We start from the raw sequence: 16,366 nt of genomic DNA on the forward strand, positions 1-16,366 counted from the left end.
AACTTTATTGGCTGAAATGGCAACCAAATGTACAACTAAATGAAACTTTATAGCTCCCTTAATTCGCCGACAGATAGTGCTTAGCTCTGCCTTTTGTCGTTGCAGAGTTTTAAATTCCTAAAGTTGTGGTATTCTTTTTGAATCACCCTGTATAATCTATCTGAAACCTGTCAGTATCTCCAGGCTTCTTCCATGTATACAACCTTCTTTCATGATTCTTGAACCAAGTGTTAGCTATGATTAAGTTGCGCGCTGTGCAAAATTCTACCAGGCGGCTTCCTCTTTCATTTCTTCCCCCCAATCCATATTCACCTAATACGTTTCCTTCTCTTCCTTTTCCTACTACCGAATTCCAATCACCCGTGACTATTAAATTTTCGTCTCCCTTCACTATCTGAATAATTTCTTTTATTTCATCATACATTTCTTCAATTTCTTCGTCATCTGCAGAGCTAGTTGGCATATAAACTTGTACTACTGTAGTAGGCGGAGGCTTTGTGTCTATCTTGGCCACAATAATGCGTTCACTATGCTGCTCAATTGTAGTACAGTAAAATGCTCTCCACTTGTCACGTAATTTGCACAGTAATGCCAGCAATGTCAGTTGAGCAGTAATCTTCTATTGTAGAGAACAAATAACACAACAGTATACAAATTGATGAAACATGAGCTGTTGATATCCATGAAACATGAACTGTTGATACCTAGTGTGTTATACTAAATATGTGCAACAGAGCCATACATTAAGGAAAGCAGCTTATAATGTGTAATACAGAGGTTGTGTGTTCATTTACTGTACATTGGAAGGAATTTTAAAAATTTGTTGCTGATTTTGTGTGTCTGTTTCATTTATGCATCCTGTATTTACGAAACATAGAGCTTGGAAGCATGTAAAAAAAAAAAAATAGTTTTACAGTGTAAATTTTGCATTGTTTAGTATATACTTCACCTCTACAAAAGCTGTCCCTTTGCTATTAAAGCTTTTTGCTGAAGTGAAGATATCACTTCAAAGTGCTCAATAAGTGTGTGTGTGTGTGTGTGTGTGTGTGTGTGTGTGTGTGTGTGTGTGTGTGTGTAGAGCTACATAGCGTATTGTAGAAGATGGTGGCAACCTTTTGTGATGGAAAATGTTGCTAATGCAGGTTTTGTATGATAACATTATGAGAATTTTAATTTAGTTTGTGTCTAATCTGCAGTAAATCATGAAATAGAGTTGCAGATACCATAAATTTATTGTTTCTGTGTTCAATCTTTTATTTAAGATTTAAATAATGATTATATTAATGTTTTTCTTTTATTTAGGACTAGTGGTTACTAATGCCATTTTCCTTCCTCATAGGCCGCAATATACAAGTATTATTCCGACACATGTCCTTTCAAGACCTTCGCGTGAGAATGGTCCTGTTGGCTCAAACGTTACACAGCCTACTTCTCCAACAAGTGGATTAGCCCATCCAAATTCTTCAAGTGATGGTGGGTCTGTCAGCCCAGATGTTACACAGCCTACTTCTCCAACAAGTGGATTAGCCCATCTAAATTCTTCAACTGAGGGTGGACCCGTCAGCCCAGATGTTACGCAGCCAGCTTCTCCAATAAGTGGATTAGTCCATCTAAATACTTCAAGTTCCAATACCAGTTCACCTATTACTGGTACCGTTGAACAACAATCGTCAGCAGGATCCAATTCTGGCAGTCCAGTAAACCAGACACCAAGCCAGAATCAATCAGGGAACAGGGAGCAGAATGGCATCTTCCCTCTTCGAGGAACTGCTGCATCACGCAGGCCATTGGTTCCAGCAATAACAGGCTTTCAACCAAACAAAACAGTGAGGTATTTCACATTTTGATCTGTGTGTGTTATGAAGTTCATTATCTCTACATACGTCACCTCCACTTATTAATGGGTGTACTTGGTAGTTTCTTTAAAAGAAAACTTCATAGTGCTTATCCAAGACACATGGAATGAATACATGAAATTGAGCCAAATTTTAGATTTGATCTTTAATTTCAGATAGTTTAACCAGGTGAATTAAAGGATTCTTTGTCACTTCTAATAAATCACCATGCACTATAATTAATGAGTCATTGTTGCACAAATGACACACAGTCATGTGCTGGGTACACAACAGAAGACAATGTTACCAATTTTTGTAATGTTCCTTCTTCTCTCCTTGTCACAAAATGCGACTACTACTATTACTACCAGACTTATTCCTACTACTGTTGCTGCTGCTGCTGCTTTCCTGATAATGTGCAAAACAAAACACACTATCTTATTCTGCAATGTACTTACACCACAGTAGATGAAGGGAGCATCTTAATGGTGATCACAGTTCTTCTTCCACCACTATTAAGTATAGAATGTAATCTCAGAGTTAAGGTCAAGTAACTAATATGTGCTATCTTTTTTAAAATTATAAATACGCAGTGTGATTGTGTTATTTGGATGTTGCATGAGTGGCAATGGAAGTTGGATGAGTGGCAATAGATATTACAAAATATACAAGTAATAATGAATGCTATATTTAACATAACTGTGTGTGTGTGTGTGTGTGTGTGTGTGTGTGTGTGTGTGTGTGTGTGTGTGTGTGTGTGTGTGTACTATGCCATTAACTTAATAATTAGGTATATGGTGATAAGATTTTGATACAGGATCTCTGGCCAGGGTTTATCTTCGGGCGCACAGGGTGTGAAGTTTTTAGCACTGCTGATAGAAGCATACAAAAGAACACAAAATTATGCAAACTCTCCACTTCAGGGAGGGAAGAGGGATATGGGTTGAGGAAGGTTGAAAAGGAAGGGAGTTCACGCAGACCCCACGATGAGAGGGACTCGTCTGTTAAGAATATGGTGGCGAGCACTTTATGAGCAATAAAAATTATGTTGGAGCTACATATCGTTGTAAATTTTATTGAAACATCATTAATCTGAGTAGCAGAAATTATTCTGATTTTGCACAACCCTTTATCAAGAAATTTCCTGAAACCATAGACATTTTATATTTTACAGTTTGTTACACATACAGACTTGTTTAGGCCAGTAGGAAAGAAATTCTATCTTTTATAATTTTTGTATGTCACTTTTTTATCTCACTAAAATTGTAGAGGAGAGTGAGGAAGACATGCAGTTGTCATTGAGAGTTACAAATTTAACTTATGAAAGTTTTCTTGGTATTATTTTCTTATATTAACTTCATTTTAACACTAATACAGAGGTGTTTTAATATAAATAACTTTCTCTTACATGCAAGAAGTGAAATACATGAGCAAGTTCGAAAGCAGAAGAGTGCACCTTCTGTGCGTATGGATGATACCCTGCTGTTTGTTACAAATTAGGCCTATATCAATCAAATTTCAGTTTTAAATCAACTCACCATTAGGCAACTCTGCAAATAAAACATTTATATTTACATTTGACCATAGCAACACAAAAAATGTTTTGAACTTGTGATTAACTCCAGGAGAAAAAAAGAAAACACATAGCGGAAGATATAACAGACCTTCAGATTCTCTCAACTTCAATTACAGGTGTCAGTAACATTGAAATCTTCATGGGTGAAATTAATAACTTGATAGTTTCATCCATCTACAAACCTCCAAAGAAAGATATTTGTTTCAGTCCTCCTCCTGATTTCTACAATCAGAAAACTTTGTTGTCGTGGTTTCAACAGCCACAGTGTTGTCAGGGATACCCTGAAGATGATGTAAATGGAGAGGCCCTTCTAGTATGGGTGAACATAATAAGCGTCACTTATCCGATACAGTAATCTACCCTCATCCTTCAACAGTGGCGAATGACAATTTGGTTACAATCCTGACCGTATTTTTGCTAGTGAAAACCTGTCCCAACAAAGCATCAAATCAGTTTACCAATTCCACATACACAACACCATCCAATAATGTGCCAGTTAGTATCACCAGTCAGACTACAAACTGTGTATTTCAAGTGAAGATGAAATTTCAAAAAAGCAAATTAAAAAAAGAGGTCATAATTATGTTAGATGAGAGGATCTAAACAATTCAGCCTGTTTCAGAATTGTATGAAGAAAGAGTGAACACTGTCAGGTTCTACTATTACAAACCTGTTTGTAGAGGCTGTGGAAACATATCCATACATACATACATACAGGGACTTACTCCAGAAACATGCATTCTGTTCAATGTATATAAAGATAATTTTGAAATGAACCTATTTAGTGCTGAAACCATTGCAAGTGGTTATCATGTCATTTCCCTAATTTCTGAGTCAAACGCACCCGGTGGATTAAGTTAATGGAGGAGGTAAACATGGGAAGAAATAGCCACAAGGCTTGAAAAACTACCAAAACGCCTCAGCAATGATGCTTCTGAGACTCAAGTGCTCTGCAACATATCTGCAACCCAGCAAATGAGTTCATTGAAAGCAGCAAACCAAGGAAAACTGTAGACAAATCAAAGTAAAAAACTGAAACATAACAATAGCATCCTGCATGATCCTTTCATCATGAAAGATCTTTAATATAGCACTTAACAAATATAAACATGTCAAAGCAGCAGGCCTAGATGACATCTGTATTGAACAGTTCAAAAGATTTGGTACCATCAACAAACAGTGGTGCTTTAATTTACTAAATAACTGCACAGTCAGCTGTAAAATTCCAGAACTATGGAGAAATGCTGGAGTCACTGTAGTTTGGAAGTATGATAAAGATGCAAATGATTCAAAAACCTACAGACCAGTCTCCTTGTTACGTCACACACACCAAATGCTCGAGTGAATGATATTAGACAAGCTGTCCAAAATAATAGAACCAGTACTTATACTGGAACAAGCAGGTTTCCAACAAGGGAAAAGCTGCACCTCTCAAATGTTACACCTAATGCAGTATACTGAAGATGGCTTTGAAAACAGTAAAATCATGGGTGTAGGTTTCATTGATCTGATGGCAGCATATGACACAGTTAACCACTGCTTATTGTTAAAGAATCTCTGTGAAATAACAAAGAATTATAAACTGACTCAGATATTAGAATGCCTACTATATAATCACAGATTTTTTTTGTTGACTACAATGTGAGAGAAATAGGCGGAAGAACCACAAAGATGGCCTCCCATACAGAAGCGCCTGAGCAGCCATCCTCTTTAACATCTACACCAATAGCAAACTCTGGCCAGATGACCTGGGAAGAACCCAATTAGAACACAGCACCACACCCAAATATTTAGGAGTCAACCTTGATTGAACATGCACTCACAGAAATCAATGTTTGAACACCAAAAGGAAGGTATCGGCAAGAAATAACATACTCTGGAAACTAGCTGGTACAACTTTGGAAAAACAGCCTCGTGTTCTGAAAACATCAACCTTAGCACTCTGTCACTCTGCTGCAAAATTTGCCTGCCCTGTGTGACACAGTTCCGGTCATGCTAGGCAGGTTGAAGTTGCCCTAATTGAGACTTGTAGAATCACCACAGCCTGCCTGAGATCAAATCAGTTCTGCTGTGACTCTACCATCCGCTAGAAAGAAATAAAGCAATAAATCTAAAGACCCATTTCTCTGTATGGGTATTCACCAGCAGCTTCCCAAATCCAATCAAAACAAAGAATCTTCCACGCTACAGAAGCCATCATTGAGCAACCTTCTGCATTTGCACTAAGTTCCTGGCACAACCGACACAGAATGGATGGTGCCATGTGAGAACTTACCTTCTGGTCATGAAGAAAGCTGGGCAACATGGAAAACACTCTACAAACTGGTCCCTTGTCAGGAAAAACATATTCATAACCAGGGTGTTTATGTTGAGAAATAAATAAGTAGACTTGAAGAATAAAGACATAAAATGTTATTGATGTTTGTTTTTTTTTTTTTTTTTTTTTTTTTAAAAAAACTTTCTGAGTTCTCACATAAAAGATTCTGGGCCATTACTTTTTAGCACACCTGATAAAATATGTGTTACTATGTAATGTCTGTTTATAGAAAAAAGTTAACGCTAGTTGTACCAGATTGAAATGATCTATGCATTATTTTGATTATATGATGTATGTTTTCTGACATGATTAAATAAATGAAAATACTCTGAATTATCAAATCACCTTAGACATAAGTACACAAAAGCCTTTGCCTGTTACAGACCATCAGTTATCTGAAACAAAACAGCAAGCACAAAAACTGACATTCAATTTTTCCCAATTTGAAATATTCATAGCTTAATTATTGTTTTTTTTTTTCCTCAAATTTTAGACACACACATCAGAGCAATTGCATATCTCTTACTTCATGAATTCCCTAATGATTTCGGTAATGGAATGTACCATTTGTGTAGTTCCAGGTACCATTCCATGTTCAGAATCTGTTAATTCCCATTGTGCGGCCATAATCGTGTCGGAAACCTTTTCACATAAATCATCTGAGTACAAATGACAGCTCCGCCAGTGCACTGCCATTTTATACCTCATGTATGCAATACTGTCGCCATCAGTATATGTGCATATTGCTGTCCTGTGATTTTTGTCACTTTTTTCCTCTTGTTACTAGTAGCCCTCTCACCTTTTGTTTTAATGATAGTTGCATGTTTCTATTGATCGATACAGAAGTTTTATTCTGTAAAAGTCATCCAGTACTTTGTTCTGAAGCTGAGCTACCAAACTTTCTATTTGTAGCTCACTGTTCATATCACATTTTATCCCTCCTTGTACATTTCCTCCTTCCCTCTCCCATCTCTGTCTCCTCATTTTCTCCTTATTTTTTGCTGTCCTATTTTATGTCTGCTGCTCACATCCACATGTGCAATCTTATTAGTCTCACCATATTGAGTATAGTACCACATTTAATTGCACACCTGTGTATACACCAGTTGTAGGATATATTTTCATAGGAGAAGTTCTTTTTTACATATATCTAATAATGTTAGTTCTTGTTTTTAATTCATGTTTACTTATGCATTGAGAAATGAATATTTAGAAAAAAAAGTCTGTAACACACTTTTGATATCAAATATGAGGTGTGACCAAAAAGTAATGGGAAGTTTTGTTTTTCTTAACAAGAATCTTCATTCATTCCCCAACATCAACTTTATCCTCTTCAAAGTAATCTGCATCATATAAAACATACTTGTGCCAGTGATTTTTCCAATCTTGGAAGCACTTCTGACATTAACTTTTCATTATGGTGTTCAGTTCCTTCAGCGATTCCGTTTCATCTCATTGATGGTGGCAAAATGAATGCCCTTTCACGTTTCTCGTCAGCCTTGGGAATAGAAAAGTGTCACAGGGGACCATGTGCGGTGAATACTGTGGCTGAGGCAACATAACATTTGTGTTTTTTGCCAATCAGTCATGAACAAGCATTGTGGTGTGAGCAGGAACAATATAGTGAAGCAATTTCCTCTAGTGCTTTTGCCACAATTCTGGTAATTTTCTTTGGATTGCTTCACATAGATAGTGTGTAAGTTCCAAGTATCATTCCTCATTGACCTTATGACCATAAGGCAATAATTCATGGTGCTCTATCCATTATAATCAAAGAAAACATTGAGAAAAACCTTTACATGTGATTGAACTTGGCGAATTTCGGTCTCTTCAGGCAGTTTCCATTGGGACAGTTGATCCTTGATTTCTACTTCTTGCCAGTATACCCATCAGGAATAGATGTGCTAGAGTCGCCAGGGCAGTCATCTTCGGCTTCTTCTCGACTCTCTGTGAAATGTTTATACCACTTGTTAACACTTCTCTTAATCGTAGCAGATTTGCCCAAAGCCACAGTCAACATTTCAAATATGGTGCTGTACTTTATTCCATTTTTCCAGCAAAACTTGATTCAAATTCTCTGATCCATCTTTTTTGAAAGTAAAAATTCCCCAAGCACTTGAAAACACACATGATCTGTTCATCTGTTGACAATAAATTAGATATTCAAAACAACTGAAAATGCAAATATACATCAAGAACACGTGTATGAACAATTTTTTTATTGTTATAATAGAGGGAAACATTCCACGTAGGAAATATATATATCTAAAAACAAAGATGATGTGACTTACCAAATGAAAGTGCTGGCAGGTCGACAGCACTTTCATTTGGTAAGTCACATCATCTTTGTTTTTAGATATATACAATTTTTTTATTGGATATATAAAACGTGGAAAATTCAAACAATTCCAATACTTTTTGATCATACCTTGTACTCTGTATTGGTTATACAATTGGAGTAATGGAAATCTTTCTGGATATTGTTTTGTCTAAAAATACATCTTTTGAAGAAACAATATATGCTTATGTGTTGTATTTTCTTCAGAAGTTTGGTGTAATCCTTATGAGCAGTAGAATCATAGGTACAGAAATAGTTTTAAAAGGCATGTAGAGTAAAGTTGTGCATGAAGCTACTTCTAGCAGTGTTGACAGGAGGTTTGTTCCTTCATTTTTCAGCAATAAATGACTTGCTAGGAACATACATTGACAAGCTTATCGTTCCAGTGGGTGCAACTATAAAGTCATGCTTGCATAGACACATCATAAGATTATCCGTCACTGACTGTGTGGTGATCGCAGCACATATTAGAGCCATTCATGCACCCAATGTCTCCATGGTAATCTAGAAACATTTGGTGGAAGTTGGACTACATCAAGGTTACTGCTTGCCAAACTTCCTCTCACATGACATCAATGCGCAATGCACCTTTGATGGTGTAGGAAAAGATGCAGCTAAGATTAATGGTACAAACTTGTGCTTGATGATAGAAGATTCTGCCTTCGCATCAGTGATGGGTGTTTGAGAGTGTATTATGTACTTGGGGAGTGGAAACTAGTGGTCTACAGCCGGCAGCGACCTTACAAAACCATCTGGAAAACTGCAGGACGTGTCCTTATCGTCTAAATTTTTCTGTTGCCCATCTTACAAAATGAGAGGTGTTCTTCCAGCAACACAGTACCCAAGCACACGCCTTTTCTATTACCCAATGTGATCTCCTAAGATGTTCATCTATCCCCCTGATGTGCCCAGTTTTCAGATATATCCCCCATTGAGAAGTTGAAATGGTTTTGAACATTATCTCCCAAGATAAATATCTAACATTGCTATGATCCTTCTGACATGTAATTGCATGACTGCAGTGCTGCTAAAGATGTTAGAAAAGATACTGATATCTTTGTCAAAAACCATTTGTCCACACAGATAGCAACCTAGGTCTATGAACCTCTACAGTGAATGACCTGTGTAATCTGTGAATAAAAACTTGTTCATCTGGGAGCATTTTTCTTTAATTTATTTCTTAGAGAGATTCCGTATGGTATATGTCATCCTCTCCTGGCATGGCACAAATTGTGACTGTGAAATAGCACTACTTCAAAACAGCTTAAGCAAACCAGCCATTACCTGAGTGCATATCACTAGGCAGTTTGAAATAGACTGTTCCCTGAAAGTTACCTACCTGTTATTTGGCCAGATTCTAATATTAAATTAAGTATCAACCAAATTCCTTTACAAATAACTTTTTATTACAGTACTTCAAAGTGTATGTATCAACTACAATTTGCAATAAATCTACAGAGTTGTAAATTCAGTTACAAGTATGTCTTCAGAGATAGGTTTTTGTGATTTAGATATAGCTTGCAAGTGCTAACACCACATGCCACTGGGTTACTTATTGCAGAATAAGCTATTGCTAGTTTCCTCTTTCTTTCTTTCTAAAAAAAAAAAAAAAAAAAAAAAAAAAAAAAAAAAAAAAAAAAAAAAAAAAAAAGCTGACCACACCAACATTACTTAACCAAATAAATGTATATGTAACAGTACCAGCAAAATACTACATATCCAATTAGAAAATACTCATCAATATGGAATTACTGTTACTGAGCTCTCAGTTACATTAGAAATTATATGAAGTGAAGTGTAATTAAAAATGACAAGTGTTTTTGAGGATGAAAAACAAACTGCATTTTGTTCTACAAATATTCATGTCGAACCAATTTTTGGCTTATTGGTCCATCTGCAGGATCCTCAGTATCTACAACTACACTTACTTACGTGCTCTGCAAGCCACCATATGGTGCTTAGTGGAAGGTACCTTGTACCATTGCTAGCCATTCCCTTTCCTGTTCCAATCGCAAATGGAGTGACAGCAAAAAGACTGACTATATGCTTCTGTACAAACTGTAATTTTTCTTATCTCGTCTTTTCCAGTTCTTAACGTGAGACGTATGTTGTTGGCAATAGAAATGTGTGCAGTCAGTCTTAAGTGTTGGTTCTCTAAACTTTGCCAATAATGTTTTGGGAAAAGAATGTAGTCTTCCCTCCAGTGATTGCCATTAGACCTCACGGAGCATTTCTGTAACACTCGTGTGTTAAGCAAACCTACTGATGATAAAGCTAGCAACACGACTCTGAATTGCTTCATTGTCTTAGTTTAATTCAACCTGGTCAGAATCTCATACACTTGAGTAGTAGTTGCATAACTGTTCTACTCATGATCTCATGTACAGATGAGCTACATTTGCTTTCCAACATTACACCAAGGATGTAGAATGGCCCAGTAAGCCGAAAACTTGCTCGATATATAGTAGTAGAACAAAACAGTTTGTTTCTTTTTCAACTTTAAATACGAATTGTTCTACTGAGAAGTGCATTAAAATGGTAAGTTCATAGAACCATGTTATGTTGTTCTCCTGTGAAGAATTAGTACTATATTTATGTTAAGTAAGTTTTTCCATTTTCATTCAAAATAAATTTTAATGTATTAAAAGGATGAGCTTTGAATGATACCTAGTTTTGTATGAAATGGCGTCTTTAATTCACAGTGAAGCTGAAAATCGGCCTTCAAGAACAGAGCTGCCGGCTGCTGGCAGTAGACGTGAACGTGAAAATTCTTCAGGCAGTCAGGCTCAAGCAGCTGCTCATCGTCGACGATCTGCACGGCAGAGAAATTCATTGATGTTGCAACAGGCTGGTCGTGGTTCTCACAATATTAGTCAGCCGGGAGACTTGCCACCAGGATATGGTAAGTGGAAAAACTAGTAACAGGTCTGACAGTGAAAAGGACGGTTTGGGAACTGTGGAAATAACATGTTGTATTAGATATCAGAAAATGGGTGGTGCCATCTGCACAATAAACCTTTGCCATTGACCCAGATATTGATGATGATCAGTTGAGATGTCATTGTGGACTGGTGAATGACACGCTGTTGCCGTGAAGGCATTTTAAAAATACAAGAAGAGGTATGTGGCTGTGCAGCATGTGTTTTGTGCTTATTACAGTCTTGTACATCGTGCCCTGGTCCTATCGACATATGCTATGTAAGTGTGGCTACCAAACTTTGAGGAAATGGGTGACACAGTGCAAAAGAGGAGTGGAAATGATGATATGAGACAAGAAGAAATTGGAATTAATACGGAAGATATAAGGGATACAGTATTGGTCACAGTTTATCAGAGTATTGTATAACAATAACGGAAATTCTTCGCTGGAGCAAAATGTAAAGTAAGGGAAAGGGAATTGATCACCTATAGCAGATCGATGTGTGGATGTGGTGCTATAGAAGGATGTTGAAAACTAGGTGGACTGATAAAAAGAAGGAATGAGATGATTCTAAGCAGAATTGGTGAAGGAAGGGACATATGGAAAACACTGACAAGAAGACAGGACAAGATGATAGAACTTGTGGTAAAACATGATAATAAACAGAGCAGAAGAGTTTAGTGGAAGACAGAGACTAGAATATATCCAACAAATAATTGAGAATGTGCAGGGTGTAAGTGTAACTCCGAGCTGAATAGGTTCCACAGGATAAGTCACAGTGGCCCAAATCAAACCAGTCAGAAGACTGATGTCTCAAAAAAATTTAACAGAATTGCTGATTTTTTTTTTCTTTCATAAATATACACAGTCAGTAAGAAAATAGTGACACACTTTTTGTCCTACATTGTGGTTGATTATTGTTTGTCGTCTGTGTTCTACTTTTTCAGTAAACAGTTCATTAAATTTAGGAGCATGTCATCTCTCTCTGGATCTTCTCAGTAGACTGATGATACCTTGTGGCCCAAAACAGCCACTGATATATGAACTTTGAACTGCAAGACAGTCAATTCTTCTTTCCTTCCTGATACACAACCAAATAACCTCCAGCCAGAGAGCAGAGAAGAAAAGACAAGGAAAAAAAGTGGCTCCAGTACAAGGAGGCCTCAGCTGTATTGTAAGCCCCTACCCCACAAGACTGACGTTGTGCACTGTGACATTGTTCCTACTCAGCAGGTGGTGCATGCAGAGGCTGAAATATGACCCACCTTCTCACTTCCTTGCCACCATCCTGATTGCCCCTACATACTACATACAGTAAAACTGGAATGTTTATTTTTACCAGTTAGTGGAATTCTGACACCTGCTTTCTTTTTACCCAGAACATATACAGATCTTCAGGAAATTAGTTCCCCCAACACATATACCCTACCTTACATAACCACTGTACCTATTTGAAAAACAGAATTGACCCTTTGAGGGCATCAGGTGGTGACTGCACTTTGTTACTTGCGGGCATTTTTAATTATCACTTCCCACATAATACAGCGTTAGAGGCTGTGGCTGTTCCTTACGGATTACTGATTTTATTCTCTGCCATGTCTACCTCCCCCATCAGACAGGGAGCTGACATATCAGGAGATAGCTGACATGATCCATTGTATACCTTCACTTTTTCTCTTTGTGGGTGGTTTCAGTGTCCACAACCCATGGTGGGGCAGTAATAGAACATCTGATGAGGTACTCTAACACAACAAGTGATGAGAGACCTTGACTTATGTTTACTAAGTAGTGACACACCAACTCATTTTAGTGTGGTATCTAGTGTGCATATTGGTATCAATCTCTGTCTGAACCCTGTCTTATCCTTTAAATCCAATGAAGGGTACATGATGATTTCTTTGCAAGTGAACATTTGCCAGTTATCAAGAGCCTCCCGCATTTTACCCAATCATGGATACACTACCATATAAAACACCAGTTGAAGGAATATTGCGACTGCTCACATGGGTGGTCCAAGTTGCATCGTATCTATAGTCACCAGCTAACAGCTGGTTTTTCCATTATCCTTTTGCGTAGCAGTATATATTCTGCCTCTAATGTTATTACAGAACACTTCGTGGCACACTTCATGCTAGCATGTGGAGGATAAGAATGTGTCCTTCACTACACAAAATCGGAAACCATGTAATGTTACTTTCAGTGTGACAGTCATGGCATTATTACATCCTTACCACACTGTACAAATGGGATTTTAGAGGCCCCTTCCTGATTTCTTTTTAAATGAAATTTTCTAACTTTTGGTTGTTTCCTGCCTGAGTTGGGACATCATTTTGTACCATCCATATGCAGGCCAATCCTGGGGTCACTTGTAACTACCAGTGTTTCACTGTGAAGAAGTGTTATGCACTCCAAGCAGCCTTTCGATGTAGAACTGTTCATCCACACCCAGAACTTTACCTTTGTTATGAACCGCTCAATGGGGTAGTTTTTTTTTTTTTAAAGCTGGATCAATGTGGCCACCACATTTGCCTACTTAAAAAGAATTACCAGTTGGCCTACATTAATAAAAAATGTTCATAAAAAATCTTACCCAAATGCAGATCAAAATGAATCAAACACTACATATCTAAAATGAACCGCTTTTCATAAAACTTTGTTGACAATAATACTATATTGCAATCTTGAGACTTAAATAATATACACATTTTCAATAATAAATAAGGGTGTGAGAGTTTAGAAATAAGGTGACATAGTTTTACATGTTGTTGTGTGTGAATTAAATATTTTTGAGTTTGATTTGGTGAAATTTCCACCTCAGTCACTCTTGGCAAGAGCTGCATTGTGCACAAGGGAAAAAGTGTCTGTGCCTGCTGGCTATCCCTCCTTGGCGAGGCCCAGCTTAGCTGCTGGTGTACCTGCTGCAGGCGCTAAGTGCCATGACCATAAATTAAATATCAGAGCACATTCAGTAAAACATCAACCCTCTCAGCTTTCTGAATCGGAAATACCTTAGTTCCTTTTACACACAGAGACATCCTGTCTTGCAGTATTTCTAAAGAAAACTGCCAAAATATATCTAAGCTGGGCTGCAAGCCCACAGCTTAAATTATTTTGTTAGGTGCTCTATATCTGGTGTTACTTGCTGGAAATCATCAACATATTAAAACTCGCATTAAGGAGTTTCTCAGTAACCATTTATGTGGCTTGAAACATTCGTCCCAGCTATTCAAAACATCATTATCTATACTGAAAATATCCTTGGAAATGTTTGTGTGTGCTCAAACCAAACACAGATGTTCACACTGTAATCTTTCTTGTCGCAAATGTTGTTATAACACGTAACAACTTACTTGAGGATAATTGTTTCATTAAAACAAGCTATACTACAACACAGCAAGCTCTCATATTCTAAGTTACGTAAGGTGGAAGTCTCCCTTGTGGCGTGTAAGTTTGTATTGTGCACAAGTTTCGTACAATAGCCATTTACTGTAATTTGGTACTTGTTTACATTATTTGTCACCATTATATTGTTTTATTTTTATTTTTGTAATTTATCTTATCAGCATTCAGTTAATTATGTAGAAGCTCATTCCGGGACGAGTACCTTTTACACAGAAGGCTGCCAGCATGCATTTTGGTCTTCATACAGAGCAGGCCAGAGTTGGCAGGTCCCTGCGCTGTCAGAATTGATATGCACACCATGCAATCGTTCTCAAATAATTTTACAGAATCTATTTGGTAAAAAAAAAAAAAAATCTCCGTTACTTGAAGGTTTATATGTTGGCTTCATGGTGAAATGCTCACCGTTTCATTAATGGACATAGTTATTGTGATATTTCAATTATAATCACAAAATTTGAAAACATTACAATGAAAAATAGGGGTTGCTGTGGTGCATATTAGACCATAAATTGCAGTGTATGAAATATAGCTTACATTTTAAATTTTTCTTTAAATTTGAAAGGGGATCAATATCTGCCCGCAGTCTCGAGAAAATTGATTTTGTGTAGCATGTTCACTTCCAACTCAACATGCTTGAGAATGAAACATTCAGTAATACCTTTCATTTCTCATGAACTGTTAGTTATCAAAATGAGATTTTGGCAAATGATAGCATACCGAGGAGAGTAGTTTTCCATGTGGTTAACATACGGAACTTTCTTATTTATGGCACTATAGCAGAAGCTATAGTTTTTATTTTTATTTTTCAAACAAGTACTGTAATTTTTTTAAAGTCATCAACAGCTAGTGAAAAGTGAATTTTCTAGTATGAGAAATATAAAGTTTCTTCTCTTACATTACTGTAAACTGACACATTGAGGTTTTCTGTAAGGTACTGACCTCCCTGGTCACCAGTTGCCTGTTTAGTAAGACATTCCATTTCAGTATTCTGTTGCAGCAGCTACTGCAAGGTGAGTTTGTGCTAATTATACAGTGTTTTAGCAAAAGAAGCAAACTTAAACCTGTCAACAAGAGAAATGTAGCGGTTACTCATGATTAATGATGATTCTTAGTGAGAAAAGGTTAATATTTCAGACAAAAATAAATCTCTAATTCTGTTGCAATTTTAGTGGACTATCATAACCCTTTCCATTTTAAATAGTGAACAGCTGGCGCTGAAAATTACTAAAGGATTTCCTCCTGTCTTCACCTGAGAAATAAAAATATAATTTGCATCGAATAATCTACCATATTTTTGTTCACGTCCCCCTTCAGTGAGAAGTGGTGACTGTCTTCACCTTAATTATCTTTTGATATGTTAAAGAGATATATATATGTTAAAGATATACATGTCTGCTTGTGTCTGTATATGTGTGGATGGATATGTGTGTGTGTGTGCGAGAGTATACCCGTCCTTTTTTCCCCCTAAGGTAAGTCTTTCCGCTCGCGGGATTGGAATGACGCCTTACCCTCTCCCTTAAAACCCACATCCTTTCGTCTTTCCCTCTCCTTCCTTCTTTCCTGATGAGGCAACAGTTTGTTGCGAAAGCTTGAATTTTGTGTGTGTGTTTGTGCTTGTTTGTGTGTCTGTCGACCTGCCAGCACTTTCATTTGGTAGGTCACATCATCTTTGTTTTTATATATATGTATAAATTTTTCCCACTTGGAATGCTTCCCTATATATATATATATATATATATATATATATATAAACAAAGATGAGGTGACTTACCGAACGAAAGCGCTGGCAGGTCGAAAGACACACAAACATACAAACAAAATTCAAGCTTTCGCAACAAACTGTTGCCTCATCAGGAAAGAGGGAAGGAGAGGGAAAGACGAAAGGATGTAGGTTTGCTAAGTCACATCATCTTTGTTTTTAGGTATATTTTTCCCATGTGGAATGTTTCCCTCTATTCATTCATATCATTAATTTGAA

At 37.0% G+C, this 16,366-nt stretch overlaps 1 protein-coding gene across 1 annotated transcript in view; it reads left to right on the top strand.

Moving 5' to 3' along the window:
* Window positions 1-16,366, top strand: part of LOC124774968 (E3 ubiquitin-protein ligase SMURF1) — a 167,819-nt gene that overhangs the window by 77,009 nt on the left and 74,444 nt on the right. The window contains exons 6-7 of the mRNA XM_047249693.1: window positions 1,340-1,831; window positions 10,769-10,968. Coding sequence (XP_047105649.1) covers window positions 1,340-1,831; window positions 10,769-10,968 — 692 coding nt within the window. The remainder of the gene's footprint in view (window positions 1-1,339; window positions 1,832-10,768; window positions 10,969-16,366) is intronic.

The sequence above is a fragment of the Schistocerca piceifrons genome, chromosome 2, assembly GCF_021461385.2.
Source record: "Schistocerca piceifrons isolate TAMUIC-IGC-003096 chromosome 2, iqSchPice1.1, whole genome shotgun sequence".
Taxonomy (NCBI): Eukaryota; Metazoa; Arthropoda; class Insecta; order Orthoptera; family Acrididae; genus Schistocerca; species Schistocerca piceifrons.